The following is a 20,749-nucleotide window of genomic DNA, read 5'->3' on the forward strand; positions in this document are numbered from 1 at the left end:
GATTCAAGAGCTCAGTTTACTCACACAGAGCAAAGAATGGGCTCCTCAGCCCCCAAAATTCACTTTTCCCTGTCAATTTTCACCAGATATTCTTATGTGTATATTTACAGCATGTTTTCAAAACCAAAGACCTAAAAGCACGTACATTGACCCCAAAATTCATTTTCCCATCAATTTACACCAAATATTATGTGTTTATTTACAGCATGTTTTCAAAACCAAAGGCCTACAAACATCAAACATCTACACTGACCCCAAAGTTCACTTTTCCCCCCTCAAGTTTCACCAGATATTGTTATGCATTTATTTACAGTATGTTTTCAAAACCAAAGGCCTAAAAACAAGGACACTGACCCAAAAGTTTGCTTCTCCCCCTCTATTTTCACCACATATTGTTATGTGAATATTTGTAGCATGTTTTCAAAACCAAAGGTCTAAAAATGGGCTCATCGACCCCGAAGTTCATTATTCCCCCCCTCAAGTTTCACCAGATACTCTTATGTGAACATTTACAGCATGTTTTCAAAAACCAAAGGCCTAAAAATGGACTCAACAGCATCAAAGTTCACTTTTCCCCCCTCAATTTTCCCCAGATATCGTTGTGTGCATATTTCAAAACCAAAGGCCTAAAAACGGGTGCATTGACCCAAAAGTTCGCTTTTTTCCCCCCCCTCAGTTTTCACCAAATTCAAAAATTTTAGCATCATTACACCTGGTAACAGTTGTCTTTTTGTAAACTTCTCTTAAAAAGGTAGAAAAGATTTGTTGTATCCAGAAGACACTTCTATGAACACGCAGAAAAAAATTAATCCCACTCACAAATCCCACCCCAACCCACATTTACTTGAGGGTGTTCACAGAGATTCTTTGCTCTATTTTAAGCAACCATAAATTATCAAGAAAATAAAACCAGAAACCCAGCACCAGACAGAAAATATCTTTCAAGACACTGCTATAAATACGAGAAAAGCCGTGTGATAGGAAAAATGCAAATTTTTAGCCGGCCTGTTTGGACAGACAATCAAAAAGCAAACACAGATGTACTCGGCATCCTGGACAGGAATAAATCCAGGAGCTCACAGATTTCACATCTCAAAAAAAAAAATGTGACCAGCGCTTACTATTTTTATTTTTTTTTAAATTGCCTCTTTATGACTTGTGAAGGTTAAAAAAAAAAAGCTTTGAGCCACATTTGGACACAATCAGAGCTAAGAAAACCAGTGCTGGGATCTTTTTTTTCACAAATCTGTAGGCTTCCTCCTACTCAATTAGTTTCTGTTTGCAAGCAGTATGAAATATGCTTTTATTCTTGTTAAAAAGATGACAAACTACCTTTTAAACCGCAAAGATCAGTGTATTGAGTATACTGCTCAGGAAATGAGCAGCAGTCTCTCTCATGAGCAGTTTCTGCCCAGCAAAAAAATACAGAATAATACTGAAAATTAAAACAGGGATAGCAGGAATAGCTAGAAAATCCTCAACACAATTCTGGTGACTGAAAAGAATGTTTTACATTTCTACATTAAAATGCAAATTAACATTATGAATTGTTCCTGCACTATACTTATAGTGGATTTTCGATTTATAATGTCACTAATTTACTCATCAAATCACATTTTAAAATGTTTCCTCGATAGAACAGAAGTTCATTCATTTTTAAATCTACAGAAATCTCCCAGTATAAAGGCTATTGCATGGCCTAATTTGATTTTTCATGGAAAAAACCTGAAAAATGATTATCCACTTCCTCAAGTACACTGGTGTTGCTGATACACTCAATGAACACCACTGAAATAAGGTGCAACACTTTCACAGGGGGGTTTGTTTAATTTTTATTTCAGTGATTGCACCAATCCAGTAAACAAGTGAAGCCCATCACCTGCATGGATTAGATACAGGCCAATATATCCATATATTGGTTTATTTTCCAGAATCCAGCTGGACAACATTCTCCCTGTTCAGATATTGTCAGTTATTCCTTCCAAAACAACGTGTAAGGGAATGACCCAGCTGAGATGAGGCTTCACTGCCACCCAGACCAAAAAATATAACAATAAGCGTTTGAGGCAACAGCTGTCATTTGGTGGACTACCAGAAATAACCTCCCAGCATCTAAAAGCTGATGTGAAACGGCTTTTCTGTTCGTGTTGTGCAACATTTCCTTTAAAGATGGGAAAATCCCTTTGATTTGAAATGAAATCTTATATATTGCTGCACATCTGCAGCTCCAGAGCCTGCAGTGAACACGAAGAACAAGACTTATTTCCCCAAAGCACATGAGAAACATCCTGCCCATTTCCTACTATATTTACCGAAGGAGTGAGCCACAGATAGAGCTGCCTGCTTCCCTGGATCACATCCTTTTTTTCCCTTCTCCCTCCTTTTTTGGGAATGCAGGCAGGACCAGCTGGTGAAAGACCTTTATCTGTCTGAACAAGTCGACTTGTGTGTGTAGGGTCTGACACTGAATAATCATTTGTGGTAGATTCGACTTAAAACATTCTCTGTTGGGTTTTTCCTTCTTCGAGCTGTCAACACATCCTGGTTTATCCAGGTCTCAAAGCAAAACTTCCAAGGTTGGAAAGAGGAAGAAGGGAGTGTAGTTTTTAGAACACATCTACTGGACCTTTAAAATAATCCTCTAAGACAAACAGCTTCAGTGGCCAAGAAGCTCTGCCCAGTTTATATTATATCCATCTAATAAATTCCCCAATGTCAGGCACGAAAGCTGGATCCCTGGGATCAGAATGGAAAAGGATTCCATCTGGAATGGAAAGGATGACAGGCTGCTCCTGCAAAACTACATTCAAGCACTTTTAGAGTGTACACACAAATTATGTATTTTAATTTTAATTACTGAACAGTGAATAAAACGAGCTTTGCCTTTTTTTTTTTTAAATTTAACAAGTGGAGACTTTTTCAACAGTTAAAATTAAGGTAACATGATCTGAGAAATGTGAAAAGAAGAATAACTTCTCAGAAATGTCACTACCTAAAACACAGTCACACATAACCCCAACCACTGTAGTTACTGTGCAGAAGGTGCAATCACACATTTATTTTTTTTAAAAGTCCTGCAGAGGAAAGGAGTAAAAACTCTCACAAATTCCCTCTGTGTGCCCAACGTTTGAAAACCAGCTGAACTACGTGAACTGCAGAAAATGTAATCAGCTGAATTAACCAACTGAACTCAGTGAAGAATGAAGCCCTACACACACCTTTTTTACTGTAAGGATTACTTTTTTAAACCATAGTTTTCTTTTTAATTACATCTCAGTACCGTTCTCAGGCAAAGCAGTGATTGCTGGTTTTCCCTGATTTCGGTTGTAACAGAGAAGGTGCTTATTAGGTGAAGAAGCAGAGTTATGCTGGAATACAAAGTTTTTTTTAAGTAATGGCTCCAAAAAAGAGCAAGAGAAAGTGCAAATAGAAAGCAAAAGAAAGTTGAGACAAATGGATTTGGAGTTGTTTATGGCCTGCCAGAAAATCTGAGGAATGGATGATGGGTGATGCTCATCCACCAAATATTTGCCTTCTTACCTAAAAGCTCTGGAGAGTTAAAAATAACCCAAACAAACAGCACCCAACACACATCCAGAGCCATTTCCAGCAGTGGTTGCAAACCAGGATGCATTTCCCTCACTCCTGAGGAACTGGTACCATCCCAAAAGCTGGAAGCAAGGGCAGGAGAAGAACAAGGCACGGCCATTCCCAGGGAACCGGGAAAACAGAGAGGCACAAACAGCCAAGGAGGTGGTTCAGGCAGGACCTGGGCTGTCAAACAGCCATGAGAATGAAAACACATTCTTCCCAAGGGATGCAGTCTGGGAATCAACACGCTCCAAGATTTTCCAAGTTAAAAGGAACCTCACCAACCTCACTGAGCTCCAGTTAGCCCAGGAGGTTGGGAAGAGGTGACCTCCAGGAATCTCTTCCACCCAAAGAACTCCAAGATGAATATGAGATGCATATGAGGTACAGAAAACTAGGAAATAAAAGTCTTCCTCTTGGATACCCGAGACAAGACATAAGAAAAGACACACATGAAAAAGGAACCCCAAAAAGACGTGGAAAAGACTCCACAGGGTATTGGTGGCTCGGAGTTATGACTCAGCTACTCCAAGTTTCCACTGGGTTTATTTTTAAAGCCTTGAGTTGTGACTTTCCTGCCCCCTTAAATCACGGGGAGGAGAAAAGCAGCTCTTGGGAAGGACAGCTGTTTGGGTTGAACGTGTTAGAGAAGAGATGAAACGCTGAAACAGCCCAAAAAAATTCCAAACACACACAAAAACTACAGCAGGGATAACTCCTGGATAACTCCGCAGGCTGAGAGATCCTGATTTCACCAGAACCGAAAGGCCAAGCAAAAAAGGAGCAGCTCCGAAGAAGAAAAGCTTTTCATCTGAAGGCAGAACCACTTCCAAGGATCCGAATTCCAGGCAGTGGATGCTTGGGAGCGCAGTAATCGGAAAGAAAAATAAGGGCTAAAAGCAGCCTAAGAGAAAGTTGCTTGCATCAGTTCAGCAAAACATGGAGTTTCTTCATGAAGGGCTTTCTTTGTAGGAACAGCGTAAATCCAAGCTTAGCAACCCCTTCATAAGGAACTCGATGTTTTCACTGAAAATAGAAGCTGACAGTCCTCCTCTGTTCTTAGGGAAATATTATTTTAACCGAAAGAATTCCATAAAAAGTGGAGCAGATAGCTTGGCATTTTTAAAAGGCTGCCTTTAAAAATTCTTTTTCAATGGACTAATATTGCAGTAGAGGACATTTTAATTTTTCTTTTAACAGAGCAGCCAGTGAGACAAGACCTCAATCAGATATCTGACTTTTTTTTCCCCCACCCTTGCTCTAAGTGCTGCCATGTGTTTCTTGGAGATGGAAAAAGTACACGAAGGACTGAATGCAAAATCTCCATAAAAAGAGAAGGTCAACGATAATATTGTTGGGAATGTCACCCATGGACCCCCAGCCTTTGTTCCACCCAAAGTATATTATATTAAATGTTAAAGGGACATTTAATATTGAGAATTCTAAAGAGCTTCTTGTTTGGGGGGAAAAAGGGGAACGTGCACCACGAGCTTGAAGTGTGACAAGTGCAGAATGGTACCAATAATCCCATTATAACACCTGATTTGTCAAACTTGTCTCTACAAGTTATTGTAAAATCCACAATAGTGTTCCCAACCGTTGATGAGATGGAGCAGATCCCTCTTTGTGGCCTTCACGGCCACTGATTTCCATGCTTTGTTGGGAAGAATGGCCTGAATAGCTACAGAGCCCTTCCACTTCATTTTCTTCCCCCCCTCACGGGTTATCCTGGTGCTGTGAATGGGGAATAGAATCCAAAGGTAGCACCAGGCAGGTGTTTCCTTTCTGGAGCCAGTGAGTTGGGGTGATTATGCCCCATCAGGGCTCAAAGGACCCAGCCAGGACATCAATATGCATGATCTGATGTCAGGCAGGGACCGGGAAGGGGATGAATCCTCTCCCAAAACACAGAAAAATCCGTCCTGCTGAGATTTCAGACAAACTAACAGAACAGTCCAGGCTCCAGGTGTGTCTGAAATCACAGGAATCCACACATTCCACACCAAACAGGTGAGATTTTTCAGGAACAGCACAAGGAACAAAAAATCTTGCAGGGGTTACTCATTAAACACTTCTTCGTAACTCAGGTTGAAACACAGGTTTTCCTCTCCCAGTGAATCCAAAACAATAATTCACAGAACACCAGTAATTATCCCAAAGAAATATCCTAAATTGAGTCGTAGAATCACGGAATGGTTTGGGTTGGAAGGGACCTTGAAGCTTGTCCAGTTCCACCCCCTGCCATGGGCAGAGACACCTCCCACTGTCCCAGGTTGCTCCAACCTGGCCTTGGACACTTCCAGGGATCCAGGGGCAGCCACAGCTTCTCTGGGAAATCCAGTCCAGGGCCTCCCCACCCTCCCAGGGAAGAATTCCTTCCCAATATCCTATTATCCCATCTAACCCTGCCCTCTGGCAGTGGGAAGCCATTCCCTGTGTCCTGTCCCTCCATCCCTTGTCCCAAGTCCCTCTCCAGCTCTCCTGGAGACCCTTTAGGCACAGGAAAAAAAAAAATAGGTAAAATTGAAAAAAATGGGAAAAAAATGAAAAATTGGAAAAAAAAAATTAAAAAGGGGAAAATAGGAAAAATAGAAAAAGGAAAAAATAGGGAAAAGATAAAAAGAAAATTAAAAAAACCCTAACAGAAGTAACTACTAAAAAGCTGCTTGTTGGGTTTTCAGGGCAAGCACCTCAAGGATTTTTCCTGATGCTCCCCAGAGGGAAGAGACCTGGACACACATCCTGACACCTTTTCCCCTCAGAGCCTGTTGCCAGGCTGTGTTTGCCAAGCTTTGGCCACATGGGATTTCTGAATCCACCCAGGGGAATGTTTTCCATGCTGAGGGTTCTATTTCCAGAGCTCTCCAGCACCATTCCCAAGTTTCCCAGCTGTTCCTGTTCCAAGTGCCCCCCGTCCTCCTGCTCTCGTGGTTAATGCAGCAATAAATCAGTGTATTTGCAAGAGTTTAGTCTTGTTTCTGTCCTATCAGAGACTTATATTTGGCTAAAATTCCCCCAATTTCGCTAATCCCTAATTAGGGAAATATCATCACCTTTCCAGTCTCCACAGGATAATGACAAATCAATTAATTTGAAACAAAAATGAGCCACAGCACCAGGGAATAAGACACAGGGGGGAGAAATCTCTTATTTTAACCCTTACAATTTTAATCCACTGCAAAATTGCTAAAAAGGCCACTGGATGTGAAGTGAAACATCCTGTCAGGGTGTGGGTAAAAGAAATAATCAGCTTCTATTTTTGATTTTTAACACTAGAAAACCAGTATATTCGGGCACTGCAGGTCATAAATGTTGGTTAGATCCATAAAAGAAATTATATATTATTTGTATTTATGAAATAAGTGCTTTATATATGAAGTGTATACATACACATGTTATCTAGACACAAAAATTGCTGTAGGAATGTTGCAATTTTATGGAAAATATCCAGGTACAGATTTCGATGGGTGGAAATAAGTGGGTTTTTCAAGGCTGGTGAGGAAAACAGGTGAAGGTGATCATATTAAATCTGCTTAAATCCACCTTTCCTCTTGTTCCCCCTCTGCTCTGACCCTCTGCCATCACTTTAATCTTAATTTTCAGGCTCCTCCTGATCATTGCCATCGCTGTACTCCAGTCCCGGCATCCACACAGGGAATGTGGGGGATGGAAACTCCCCTCCCTTTTCTTTTCTCCCCGTTTTAAAACGTTTTAAATGTATTAAGTTTCTCACTGCCACAGCAATCAACACCGAGGCCACTCTCTCTGATCCCAGATAAGATAATTGCTTTTCCTGAGCACCCACGTCTCCTCAGCGCTAATTTAACCTCCAGAAAACACAGAGAGGAGGAAAAAAAAATCCTAATAATTATTGCCTTTTTTAAAAAAACCCGAACAGAAACTTCTCCACGAGCCTCATTTCAAAGGCAGCAGCTCATGGAATGGACTTTCACACCTTTTTTCCACGCCGTCAATGCCTTTAAGTTGAAGTTCTACAGTTAAAAACTCATTAACGTGCAGGGAAATGAGGAGGTTATTTGTAAATTCCAAGGGGTTGATTGCCTGGAATCACGTTTTGCTCCGAAACAATGATAATGAAACATCAAGCAAAGATGACAAGGAAGGTCATCTGTGTGTTCCCAGCACTCAACACCAAGAGGAAAAGACTGGTCTCTCCAATAAAAAATATAAAATAATGATATGTACAGCGCAGATGGAATTATGATCTCAAAAAAAAATCCCCCAAACCCAACATTTTACTTATTAACACGCTGGGTAAAGCAGTTTTTTGGTGGGTAGCAGCAAAAGCACACCTTCAATAAGCTGTTCTTTCACCCAAACAAGGATTCTCAGCCTCTGATTCCAGCTCATTAATCACGGAGAACAGCTCATAATAACAATATAAAATTGCAATTTAAATGCTATTACCAGGCATGCTGCTAGTGGGAAACGAGAGCACTTGGTTGGGAGTATTAAGGTGAGCCTTTAATTGTGTATTAAATAATGCAGCATTGAAAACACAAGTGGAAGAGCCAAGCCCAGAGTCCCAACTGATCCAGAAAAGTGCAGAGCTGCAGGTCCAGGGATACACTGGATATTCCTCCCATTTATTCCAGCCTCAAAAATCCAGGAAAGAACCCACTGGGGACAGACAATAAGCAACAAAAACTTGGGTGGCAACAGGTACAACAAGGTGAAAAACACCCTGTAAAAGGAACTCCCCGACCAAACAAGACACAGGGAAATTTAAACACAGGTCCTGTAATTCCTACCATCCATTCCCAGCACTTCCCATGTAATTAGGGGGAAGTTCTAAACACTGACCTGGTGTTTCCCTTGCCTTTGGACAGGTTCTCCTGCTCCCAACAAAAGCCCCTCTGTGTTTGGGAACTTGGCACCCACGTGCGGGGCACCGAGATACAATTTTGTTGGAAAAAACAGCGAAGCTCGCAGTTCTGGGAAACTTATTTTTCCCCTGTCCGCCCCTTCCACTCCTTTTAACCTGCCAAAACCAAGAATATCCTAAATTCCTGAAGGCATTTGGCTAGAAACCTGTGAAAAGGTTTGACTGAGAATTTCCAGCTCCCTTTTTATCGCTGGTTTTAAAGGAATATCCCGTTATCGATGAAAGCCACTTCTTTTTGTGCACAACTTGTCTCCCCAAAAAAAAAGGCTTCACGGGCAGTTTTATTACCACCACCTCCAGAACAGAAAAATCCTTTTTAGAGGCCCTGGAAGAACCATCCCACATTGTCCTGGAGCTCCTCAGCGATCCAAGGAAGCGATCCCACAAGCCCTCATTCATCCCAGCAGCCATTCAGCGGCTCTCAAACGATGCAGCTGCATTGCTGGAAAGCTGGGGGGGGGATGTTTTAAATCCAAGGAGCTGAAAGCCTCACTTGTTAAGCCTGAGCCTTCCAAAGCTGAGAACATAATTATTTTTCCAACTTATCACGACTATTCCCTAAATGCAGCGACTGTGGTGTCTCTGCATGTAAAAGACATTCCCGGTGTCTCACCGAGACGTGAATTAAAAGTGAATTTAAATTCTCTCCATCAATACGAAGATCAGTGAATACCTGCTTTGGAGCCCGGTTGCAGGAGGCAGGTATTGATCCTGCCACTGAAAAATCCCCTATATTTCATCAAATCAAGTTCACCTGCCCATGGAATGGATATATTCCAACATAAATTCATGTCCAATGAAAAACTGGAGCACCAATAATTTACAGAATGTCATCAGCGGGTGGATTAAATTCAGCACAAATTTACTTGGATTTACAAAGCGTTTTCGGCCGAGTTTGGGGCAGAAAAACCAGCCCTAAAAAATCCTCTTTCCTGCCAGAAAATCCAGCCCCCAGAACACGTTTGCTCCATTACTTTGTGGGTGATGCAGCACTAAAAGGATTTTTAACATCCTAAAACTCCCCTTAGACCCAGCCCAGTGCCAGGCTGTGTTCCCCCATCTCCCTCCTTTCACTGCCCCAACACCAATTCCACCATCAGGCACATCTCCAGTTGTATTTATTGGATACTGAGCTCCCCCCAGCTCAGATTTTATTCCACCTTTAATCTATTCGAAAATAAATTAATGTCTTTTTAATCTTCAGCTCCAAGAGCCTTTCCTGTAAATTAAACAGGCGGCTGCCCCTTATTAGATGCTTTTTAATTTTGAAACCAGGGAGAAACAAAACAAAAAATAAAAATAAAAAAATCAATCCTGCCTCTTTTCTCCCCAACAAATCAAAATTCATTCCACTCCCTATCACGAGCAGGAGGCCAAATCTGCTTTTATTTCAGCTGAATGAGAAGCTGCTCCCACTGAGGAATGTGAATGTAAATTTATTTTGGAGCCAGTGTGCCAGAACACATTTCCTCTCCCTCTAATTGACCTGATTTTACTTTTTTACTCAGGTTTCACACTGAATTCTGAGAAAACACCACCAAGAGTTGACTGACTTTGTAACAACCGGGGGAAAAAAAAAAAAAAATGTTAGAAACGTCTTCTGGGCCCAAGAATTTTGAGTCAAACTGTCCATGGAACCCCAGAATGGGCCCAAGTCCTGCACAGCCCAAACTGATTAGGAACCTCAGTATTTTCACAGGATCTAACTTATGGAAAAGATAAATTAAAAAACACTGTGGAAATTTGCTGATGAACAAATTACCCAAACAGAAAAACACCACAATCATTAAAATGCTTCCAGAACCTACCTGTGCATATTCCTTCTCAATTGCAGCTCTTTTCTGACTGAAGGCTCTGAAAGAGGAGGGGGGAAAAAAAAAATCCATTAATACGTAAACCAACACACCACAAATTCAATTTCCTTCAATTATTTTCTCCAAGCTACACTAGAAACTACCAAGCTTCGGGCTATGCCGTGAGCAAAAGGAAAATCTAATTATATTTAAATTAGTTGCACAGTAATTCTGGTGGCACATCAATTAAAAAAAAAATATTCCTCAGGAACGTCCTCTAATAAGGAATTCTGGACAGGTTCTTTCTCCTCCATCTCACCATGAGGAATATCCACATTCTGATGGGTGTTCCAGGCTCACTTTTCCCAATGGGATGTAAAATAAAAAACCTAAAAGCATCGTGATTGTTTAAAATTCTTCCCAGAAGATCTGGCCACATTCCAGCTCCAAGGATTAAACTTCCCAAATCCCCCCCCCGTGTAGCTCAGTGGGTACCAAGGGCTGTGACTGACCCATGGAACACCTCCATATGAATAATAAATTATTAAATAAATAAATAATAAATTAAAAAATTTAATAACAATAATTAAATAATAAATTATATAATAATAATAATAATAATAATAATAATAATAATAATGTATTATTTTCTAAAGTATTCAAAGTATTCCACCTAATATTATAAAACAGTTTCTTTTAGGATCTCCTGTTTCAAATCTCGGTTTAGGAAACACCCAGAACCCAAAATATCCTTTTAAAAGAACTTGGTTTTCAACCAAAATGATAAAGAACCACACGAAGAACTACAAGGAACAACTGAAATGTGCCCATCAGTGTTGAAAAGGTGAAAGAAAACAAGCTGCTGCCTTTGGAACCTAAATCTGGGAACTCCTTATTCTCCAATTCCCAGGTAACTGCAGCAGAGAATGTGGAATCAGAGGTAAATTTTCAGGATATTCAGTTTACACCCAACCTGGATATGAAATGTGTATTTTACCTGAGGTTTTCTCCCACATCTGAACCAAATTCCACTTAAACTGATGGCATAACAACGCTGGAAAGCCTGAGATATCCCTAAAAAACTCCTCCAGGAAAAGTTTTACACCAGGGAACTGAAACAAAAGCATTCGACCAGCCCTAGAATCAGATTTACTCCCAAAACTGCCCGAAATCTTGGACTGGGATCGACCATGAGCTTCAGATGAAGAGCATGGATTGTACAGCAGCACATCCTTCAAGCAGAAATATTTGACATTTTAAATTTTTGTATTTTAAGTAGGGGGTTTACAGAAAAAGTGGGCAAGACAGCACATAATTCAATTTACACAATTTACAGCATACCTAAATTTGTGTTGGATCTATGTTTAGATGAATGAACAAAATGGTTTAAGTACAGGGAATACAAAGCTGGTTTTATCCTAGGGAAAGTTTATCCAGGAATCCTTCTACAACAACTATAAATATATTACAAAACAGGACAAAAAATCATAGCCTGGAGCAGCCAAATTTCCCAGGAGAAAACTCTTTTTGAGCAGGGGAAAAGAAAAGGCTGACTAATAAATGCATCAGGGAGCAAATTCCACGTGTGTATATCTTGATTTATCGTGCAAAGCTGGGATGTTCTTTACTGTCATTCAAGATGGAATTTTGAATCCATTCATCCCATGAAAACAATTGGGTTTATAAGGTAATAAAATGTTCTCTAACTGTTACTGGTAAGTTTTTAAGACTGTATTTAAATCACCCAGGTCAATTTAACACAACAGGTGCTCTGAAATATTGAGGGATCTTTTTCTATTTTCCTTTAAATCAGCATAACAATGTGAAGGAGGAGTCAGGTCAGGGGACAATGAGACTTCAAGGAGTTTTCCAACAGAGAAACAGGAGAAACTAGTGCCTGGATGTCTTGGGCTGGCCATCCTTCGTGAAAAATCAATATATTAACATTAAAATATACGTTAGTGATTTATAAAACAGTCTTATATTTGTCCAGCTGGACAAATCTCAAGATGAAAGTCACACCTTGCACTGTAAAACCAGTTAAACCCAGTGACACCCCGAAAATCAGAAAGGGAATCAGATGCTGTATGAAAATTTAACTCCACGTAGAGCTATGCAAAAATGGAAACACACACCCCATGGCCAGGGCTCTTGAATAAAAGAAGGGGCTAAATTTGCATCAGTGAATGTATTTCCATTTAAAGCCAAATTCAACACATTTGGAACAAGATCATGATAAAGGTCCAAAAAAAAAACTGATTAACTGCCAAATTGGTCCAGCTCACCCAGCACGAGCAGTTGGGGTTAATACATCTCTTTGGTTATGAACTTTCAGATAAATTGTTTGGCAAATTTTAACACCATTGGAAAATCCTTCCGACTTCCACGAAAAAAAGCACCAGGAAAAAAGCACAAATTAGTACCTGAAACGTCCAAAAAGAAGGTTGGACTGAAGGAACACACCTTTTTCTGACCTTGACCCGAGAGCCCCTGAGCTCTGTCTAACAAAAGCACGGCTAAAACAACGTGCTCAGCTTTACAAAGCCTGGATTTCCCAGCTCAGCACAACTGGGAGCAGCAGAGTTGACCCTTTCAGTGCCTGGGAGGTGATGAAAAGGAGCAGGGGAAAATTAATATTCACACGCTGCACGGGGATGGTGACTCCCCAAAAGGCTTTTTTTAAATCCTTTTAATAGAGGCTACTGAATCAAAACATTATTTTCTCTTTGTTTTATAATCAAAACAGCATTTTCTCTTTGCTTTGTGAACTGTCAGCAAGGGAAAGCCACGTCAGGTGATGCAGATCCATAAAGCCCTGATACAATGAGAAAAGGAATGCAAAAAAACCCCCCAAAAACTTGAAGGAATAAAACATTTTCCCTTCTTTCACTATCACGAGTTATTAAGGCAATTTCAAAATTTGGTTAAAAGCGAATTCACCCCATCCAAAATTCTTAGTAAAATACTAAAACACGTTGCTACTGGTCGGTGGATTGAGTCACTTTTAAACACTCAAAGAGGTGAATCAGGGAATTTTGAAATGTCCAAAAATTCCTAGCTTCCCAGAAGGCAGCTCAAGGATAATTCCCGACAGTTACAACATATGCCAGTGGAAAATTATGACTTTACAACTTGGAGCACAAATGCTCAGCGTGAAATCATGTCCAAGCTAACACTACCCTGATTCACTGAGGTGAAAGTACACAGAATTTTCCATTAAAAACATGAAAACTGCTCTGGTTTAAGAAAAAAAGAGAAGGAAAATAAAAAGGGGAGCAACCCCACAAAGCTCCAAAGCCACTGTTGAGTATCAAGGTGGAATTGCCACAGCTGGTTTGGTTCCTTTTGTCCCAGGGACAAAAATCACTCCTGAAAAATCTCACTGCCACCTCTGTCCCAGGGAAGATGTGCAGGAACACGGGCTGAGCCCCCCCCAGAAAACCCCAAACTACCTCTGAAACAAAACCTGCCCACGGGAAGTTAAAATCCAGCCTTAAATATCAATTCCTGCCTCCCTGAACGGGCAGATCTCAGGTGCTCTTTTCCAGTGATGAGATGGAATTTATTTCTTGGAAGCAAGGGAAAAACAGATCCCAATGCACGAGCACCAACCCTGCTGGGGAACAACACCCACTTCCAATATTCCTGTCCACCATGGCACTGACATTCCCAGCCTGGCTCAAGGCTGGAGTGATCCTGGGCAGGACTTGGCATTTGCCTTTGTTGACCTTCCCGAGGCTGTGCCAGCCCCTGTCACCCAAAAGGTCACTCTGGACACAGCACATCAACCTGCTCCCCAAATTTAACACTCCTTAACCTGCCCAGAGCTCCATCCCACCATGGCCATGGGGTGTGTGTTTCCATTTTTGCACAGCTCTACATGGAGTTAAATTTTCATACAGCACCTAATTCCCTTTCTGATTTTCGGGGTGTCACTGGGTTTAACTGGTTTTACTCTGCAAGGTGTGACTTTCATCTTGAGATTTGTCCAACTGGACAAATATAAGACTGTTTTATAAACCACTAACGTATATTTTAATGTTAATATATTGATTTTTCACGATCCATGTCCTTCCTGGAGGCGTGGATCCAGCACAGACCTCTGAGGGACACCCAGCTGGACTTTGCAGCACTGCTCCCCACCGCTTCCAACGGGGAATTCCGGCCAATTTTCCACCCCTTTATCAGTCCCCGTGTCCCTGACGTGGCCACAAAGGTGCTCCAGGACACTGTGTCAAAGGTAACACGTACAACGTGTTCTCCCTGCCCACATTCCCAGCTTTCCCAGAAGGCAATCAGGCCCAATTCACCCTTGGCTGCTCCAAATCACCTTCCTGCCCCTCCAATAAACGACTTCTTGGGAAAGAAGCCTTGAAAACGGTTTCTGGGAGGTTTTGCTCCGTAACATTCCCAGGAAGCAAGGGAAAGCCGAGCAGAAACGGGTATGGAATTCACCTTTCTCCAGCCATCAGGAAGCTCCCTGATTACCACGAGCCTTCAAAGATGACTGGACCATCTCCCTGCACCTCTGGAGTGTGAATAAGCTCAAACCCTGCAGTGCACCCGCATTTCCAGGCACATTTGATCCCAGCTCAGCGTGGGTTTGGCTGGGACAGAGTTAATGTTCTGCACAGTGGCCGGGCTGGGATTTGTGCTGGGAACACAAAGTTCAGGGCAGAGACAACTCAGGGATGGTTTGTTATTGCTGAGCAGGGCTTGCCCAGCTCACAAAGCCTTCTCTGCTCCTCACACCACGGAACCACAGGCCTGGGTTGGAAGGGACCCTAAAGATCATTAGTTCCACGCCCTGCCGTGGGCAGGGACACCTTCCACTAGCCCAGGGTGCTCCAAGTCCCCTGTCCAACCTGGCCTTGGACGCTTCCAGGGATGGGGCAGCCACAGATGCTCTGGGCAGCCACTTCCCACCAGTGAGCGGTTGAGAGTGCACAAGAAGTTAAGAGTGGAGACACCCAGGGCAGCTGAGCCCAGCTGACCCAGGGACATCCCAGACCACGTGGCATCACGCTCAGCAGTGAAAGCTGGGGGAAGAAGGAAGGGGGAATGTTTGGAGCGATGGCATTTGTCTTCCCAAGTCACAGAATCATAGGATCACTGAGGTTGGAAAAGCCCTCCCAGCCCACGGAGTGCCCCCTGTGCCCCACGCCCACCTTGTCCCCCAGCCCAGAGCACTGAGTGCCACCTTCAGTCCTTCCTTGGACACCTCCAGGGATGGGGACTCCAAACCTCCCTGGGCAGCCCCTTCCAGTGCCTGACCACCCTTTCCAGCAAGAAATTCCTCCTGATGTCCAACCTGACCCTCCCCTGGCACAGCTGGAGGCCGTTCCCTCTCCTCCTGTCCCTTCTCCCTAGGAGCAGAGCCCGACCCCCCCCCGGCTCCCCCCTCCTGTCAGGGGGTTGCAGAGCCAGAAGGTCCCCCCTGAGCCTCCTTTGCTCCAGGCTGAGCCCCCCCAGCTCCCTCAGCTGCTCCTGCTGCTCCAGCCCCTTCCCCAGCTCCGTTCCCTTCCCTGGACACACTCCAGCCCCTCAATGTCCTTCTCCATTACACCTGATGGATCCTGGCTTTCCTGGGAATGGCTGAGGCTCTGCCTGCCCAGGGGAAGTGAGGAATGAATTCTTTACTTTGCTTTACCTATTCAACTGTTTTTCTCTCAATCCACGAGTTCTCCCACTCTCACCCATCCGATTCTCCTCCCCATCCCACAGGGAGGGGAGTGAGGGAGTCCCAGGGCAAGGCTGAGCTGATGGACTGGGGTAAACCAGATACTGAATTAAAACACCCTTTGGAATTCCAGCTGCCACTACAAAATAAAACGAGAAGCAAACCTGAAACACTTGGGAGGAGGGAGAGGGGCGAAAATGTTTCCCCCCCTTTGCAGGAAAACAGGATTTCCTAAGGAATGCCAACGTTCTTGTTTGGTTTAATTCAGTACTTTTATCTGGATTCTCCTCCCACTTTCCCCAGCAAGATGAAAAATGCAGCCCAATGGATCAATGCACAACGGAACAAGGGCTTTGTTTTTAATTTGAGGACAGGTGTGTCACTAACAAAGGCACAACTGAATCCACAAGTACTTGAGGCAACATAAATCATCCCCGTGGCTCCGCTCAGGGCAGGGGTTGGCAATAAATGCTGAGATAAGATAACACAGCAGCAGCTCCATTCCTAATGAGGGACTCCAGGAACACCACCTAAGCAGATTAATATTCCCTCCCCGTGTCCAGCAGAGACAAAGACAACATACCTGGAGCAGTAATTAATCTACAGAAATTATTCCCCATGACAAGGCTCTCAGGCACTGCCTCTATCAGGCTCCTCTCCGTGGTTTCCTGTTGACTGAACGTTTTCAAAGAGCTGCAGAAAATTCTGAGGGTCTGAAGGGTGAATTATTTTCCAGAAAAACCCTGATTTTATGCAAGTTATTCATACCCAGGCTGCAGAAAGCAGAGCAGCAGCCAGAGTGCAACAACCCGGGGTATTCAAATTTGGAATGTGATTTATAGAATCACAGAATGGTTGGGGTGGGAAGGGACCTTAAGGATCAGCCAGTTCCACCCCCCTCCCATGGGCAAGGACACCTTCCACTAGAGCAGGTTACCTTGGGCACTTCCAGGGATGGAGCAGCCACAGCTTCTCTGGGAAATCCATTCCAGGGCCTCACCACCCTCCCAGGGAAGAACCTCCTCCTAAAATCTAACCTAAACCTACTCCTTTTAGTTCAAATCCCTTCCCCCTTGTCACAAAGTACCCACAGCTTCAAATTCCAAGGTTTTTGCAGGTTGGGGAGTTCACACCATCACACAAAAGACTGGCTTTCCTTTTTCCAAGCCAAACTCCTCCCAACACATCAAATGCTGCCTGGGATACAGCAAGAGAACCGTTCCCACCATTCCCTGCCTGGAGCATCTCAAAAATCCCCACCAGCTTGGTGATTCCACACTATTATCTGCAGAGAACTGAGTAGTTCTCCGTGTTTTTCCAGCTTTCCATAAAGTTCTGACCTGGCATCAGTAGGGAAAAAGGAAAAGCATGAGAAGGAACGACCCCTCTTTCCCTCACACCCACAGCACAGGGCTGGTCCACTTCCAAGTGACATCTACTGCAAAACGGGACAAAAGGATGGTGGCAGTGGGTTAAGTGGCCTTACAGAGGGAATTCTGGCCTCTTAAACAACGGCAATAATACCAGCAATAATGTCTGGATCATGTCTGTGATCCTCTTCCCAGGATATTTCCCTGCCCCTTGAGCCACCTGAACAGTTGTGGAGCTGCAAAGCCACCAGGTTAAAGATTTGGAACTCGAATATTCCAGCCAGCCAGCAAGCACTGGCTGGTTTTGGTGATATTTCTGCAGTTTCAGGGCGCTCCTTTTATTTATAACTTATCCAAAACTCCTAAGAGACCAACCCAGCCTGTATCCCAACAAATACTCTGGTTTTCCAACCCCACTTTGTGCCAACACGTCCATTCGCTGTTGTTACTGTTGTTCAGAAATAAAGTACCTTTTAACACCTGCTAAATCTCACACTCGTTTAATAAATGCACCTAAAGGAGATGACCTGGAATCCTGGTGCCTCCAATCATTTTCTGGATAGTTGGATTCCATTTAAACATCCCCAAATTTCAGCCAGTGCTGACTCTCTAAGCCTTGACTTGCTCTTGCAGAAAAGCAACTGAAGAAATTCGGAAGGAGAAACTCACTTTCATTTCATTTAAGAGCAGAGCCTCCAGTGCCACAAAGTACTTTAAATTCCTTTTCAGCCACTCCAAGAAACAACAACAACAACAAAAAAAAAATCACCAGAAGTCACGTTACAGCAAATCACAGCCTTGATTTTACATTTTAAAAATAACAACCTCTCCTTTGTTCTGTGGTTTGACATCACCTGAACAAAATGATCTCTTCCTAGAAAGGTGACTCTTTTACATGCACAGTTACCTGCCAGGTTTATGCTCTCCTTTATAAACAAGCAATTCCCCAGCCCTCTTATCAAGGAGCAGAAGTTCCATGGCAGGTTTCAATAATGTCAGCACTATTACTATTTATTGCCTTTGCTGCTGAAGACTTTGTCCCACCCATTAAATAAACTCTACACTAAGTCCACATGTGTTGGACATTTGGTAGCACTGTTCAAACACAGTTCTGCTGCCTGGATTTTGGTCTCCAGTCTAACTTGCCATCTCATATATGAAACCACCATCCATTCCCTTCAGCTTGGAGATGATGTGTGGAATTTTCCCCCCCCCCAAAGTCCTGCAGAAATATCTTCATCAATATTCACATCACAGCATTACCTTGGCTCTTCTTTCCAACTATTAACACATCAGTTCAGGCAAAGATTTCCCCTGCAATGACTGGGGGGGGGAATAAAAATGGGGAGTACTGGACTCCTTTCCCTCTCTCCTCCACTGCCTTGGAAAATGTCCTCCTGCTCCCAAGCCCATTATCCCCCCATTTTTCTCCTCCTCATGTCCCTGACCAGCTGTAGATGGAACTGATATTAGGGTTGGACTCAATGATCTTGGAGGTCTTTTCCAACCTAAACAACTCCATGATTTTATTATATTTATTACATTCATTATTTTATTATATTTTATTATAGTCCATATTCCTCCTTTACTTCCCACCTTTTTCAAACCTTGCCCAGTGTCCTTCAGCTTCTTGCTCAGCCTTGCCAAAACTCCTGAGCTCCCTGCACAACGGGATGCTTTGCTCCTTTAGCTTTCTGGGAGTCTTCCTTAGGAAAACTCAGCTAAAACCACCAATCCGAGCATATTCCAAGCATATTCCCCCTTCCTGGCTGCTTCCCAGGAGGTTCTGCCCACCAGCTGCACGAACAAGCTCAATTCTGCTCTCTCCTGACAGGGATCCTCCAGGTCCTGGAGTCAATTTGTGGTCACAGCAGCCCCACTAGTCCGGACAGGATTCCCAAAAAGCCAGTAGCCAGCATTCCTCCCACGGCAAGAACGGACAATGTGGACACCACAAACACCTCAACAGAGCACAAATGTGGCCTCAGGGCCAAGACTTTGAACAAGAACACACCAACAACACGAGGCTGCAAGATCCCACCAGCTGTGCAAGCACAACCCCTGGGAGGACAAACTCCAAACCAGCCGAAATTTTGCCCACAGCGAAGCTCCTGGATGCAGCATGAGAAGCCAGGGATGTCTCCTGCTTGAGGGTCAGCCTGAGGTTTGGCTGATCTCAGCAAGGACATCTTCACTACTCCTGAAGCACAAATATTTGGGACATCAAGGAACTCTTTGCTGGCCGAGTCAAGGAGTTCAGCTCTCCTCACCTCCGTGTACTTCTCTGGGAAATATGAAAGAAATAAGTGGACTTTTTTTTTAAACTTGCTCTGCACTGTCTCCTCTTTAGTCTCACTCTTAAAATACTCAACTCTTCCTCACAAGGTCCTGCAGAAAGGGAGGAACTGGCAGATCAAACATCCTGTAACACACCAGAGCTCCTCTCTCCTCTATAAATTCCTCACCACGACACATCTCCCTATTTTCAAACAGCTTTCCCTGAGCAAACACGAGCCCCAATATCCACCCCATCCCTTTTATAGCCAAGTACACACTGATCCCGTGCTGATTCAGCTCCTCCAGGACATTCTCCCACCCTGAGGAGCCCTTGCTATCTCCTTTTGCTCCCCACAGGATCTACAGGAACTCACCAACCACGTCCAGCTCAGTATCTTTGTGCTGCAATTAAAGGTTTGTTCCTCCCTCGACTGAAGCTCCTCATCTCCCACAGCTCTGCCACAATTTGTCCCTTGCAATGTTTGCTCTTCCAATCGCCACTTGTGCTCCACCAAGATAAAACTACACCGGAGGAAAATTCCCCTGAATGTAAATAGGAAGTGTTAGGGCTGAAAATGCTTCGACCCACGTGCAGAATTTAATGATTTAAAGCAGCACGCAGCAAATTATACGGCAAATATTGTCCTTATCAAGGAATCAAAGTTGTGCTCGATACCTCTGGGTCAAAACCAATCTCCTGCCTTTCCTGGTGGATTCACTACAAGTGTTTTATTCCACTTTTCACACGCAATTTTCAGTCTCTAAATCAGCCTCCTGCCATCCTTTCAAGCAACTTTAGGCACTACTGTTCTTACCCTACTCAGAGGAGTAAAATACTATGATTTCCACGCCCACAGCGAGCAGAGAAATGAGATCCTGCTTTGAAACACAAAACCCGGTCTAACCTTGAATTTCTTGACTTCAGAAGTTCTCACACATAGAACAGCTCAGGCTGGAAAAAGACCTTGAAGATCGCCACGCCCTGCTCTTCAAAAATTCAAATTTTACAAGTGGTCCTTCCTCAAAAGCCCCTCTTCTATCTTTGTTTGCTCCTGGTAGTTTAACTGATGCACTTAAAAATGTGCGACTGCCCCACACAACGTGTTGGGAAGTCACCACTTTTAGCAGGACA

The 20,749-nt window shown here is 43.3% G+C and overlaps 1 protein-coding gene across 2 annotated transcripts in view; it reads right to left on the bottom strand.

Moving 5' to 3' along the window:
* Positions 1 to 20,749, bottom strand: part of FCHSD2 (FCH and double SH3 domains 2) — a 110,570-nt gene that overhangs the window by 74,159 nt on the left and 15,662 nt on the right. For both annotated transcript variants that reach the window (XM_027699771.1, XM_027699772.1), the window contains exon 3: positions 10,306 to 10,351. In XM_027699771.1, the coding sequence (XP_027555572.1) occupies positions 10,306 to 10,351 (46 nt within the window). The remainder of the gene's footprint in view (positions 1 to 10,305; positions 10,352 to 20,749) is intronic.

The sequence above is a fragment of the Neopelma chrysocephalum genome, unplaced genomic scaffold (genome assembly GCF_003984885.1).
Source record: "Neopelma chrysocephalum unplaced genomic scaffold, ASM398488v2 Primary Assembly neopelma1_141, whole genome shotgun sequence".
Lineage (NCBI taxonomy): Eukaryota > Metazoa > Chordata > Aves > Passeriformes > Pipridae > Neopelma > Neopelma chrysocephalum.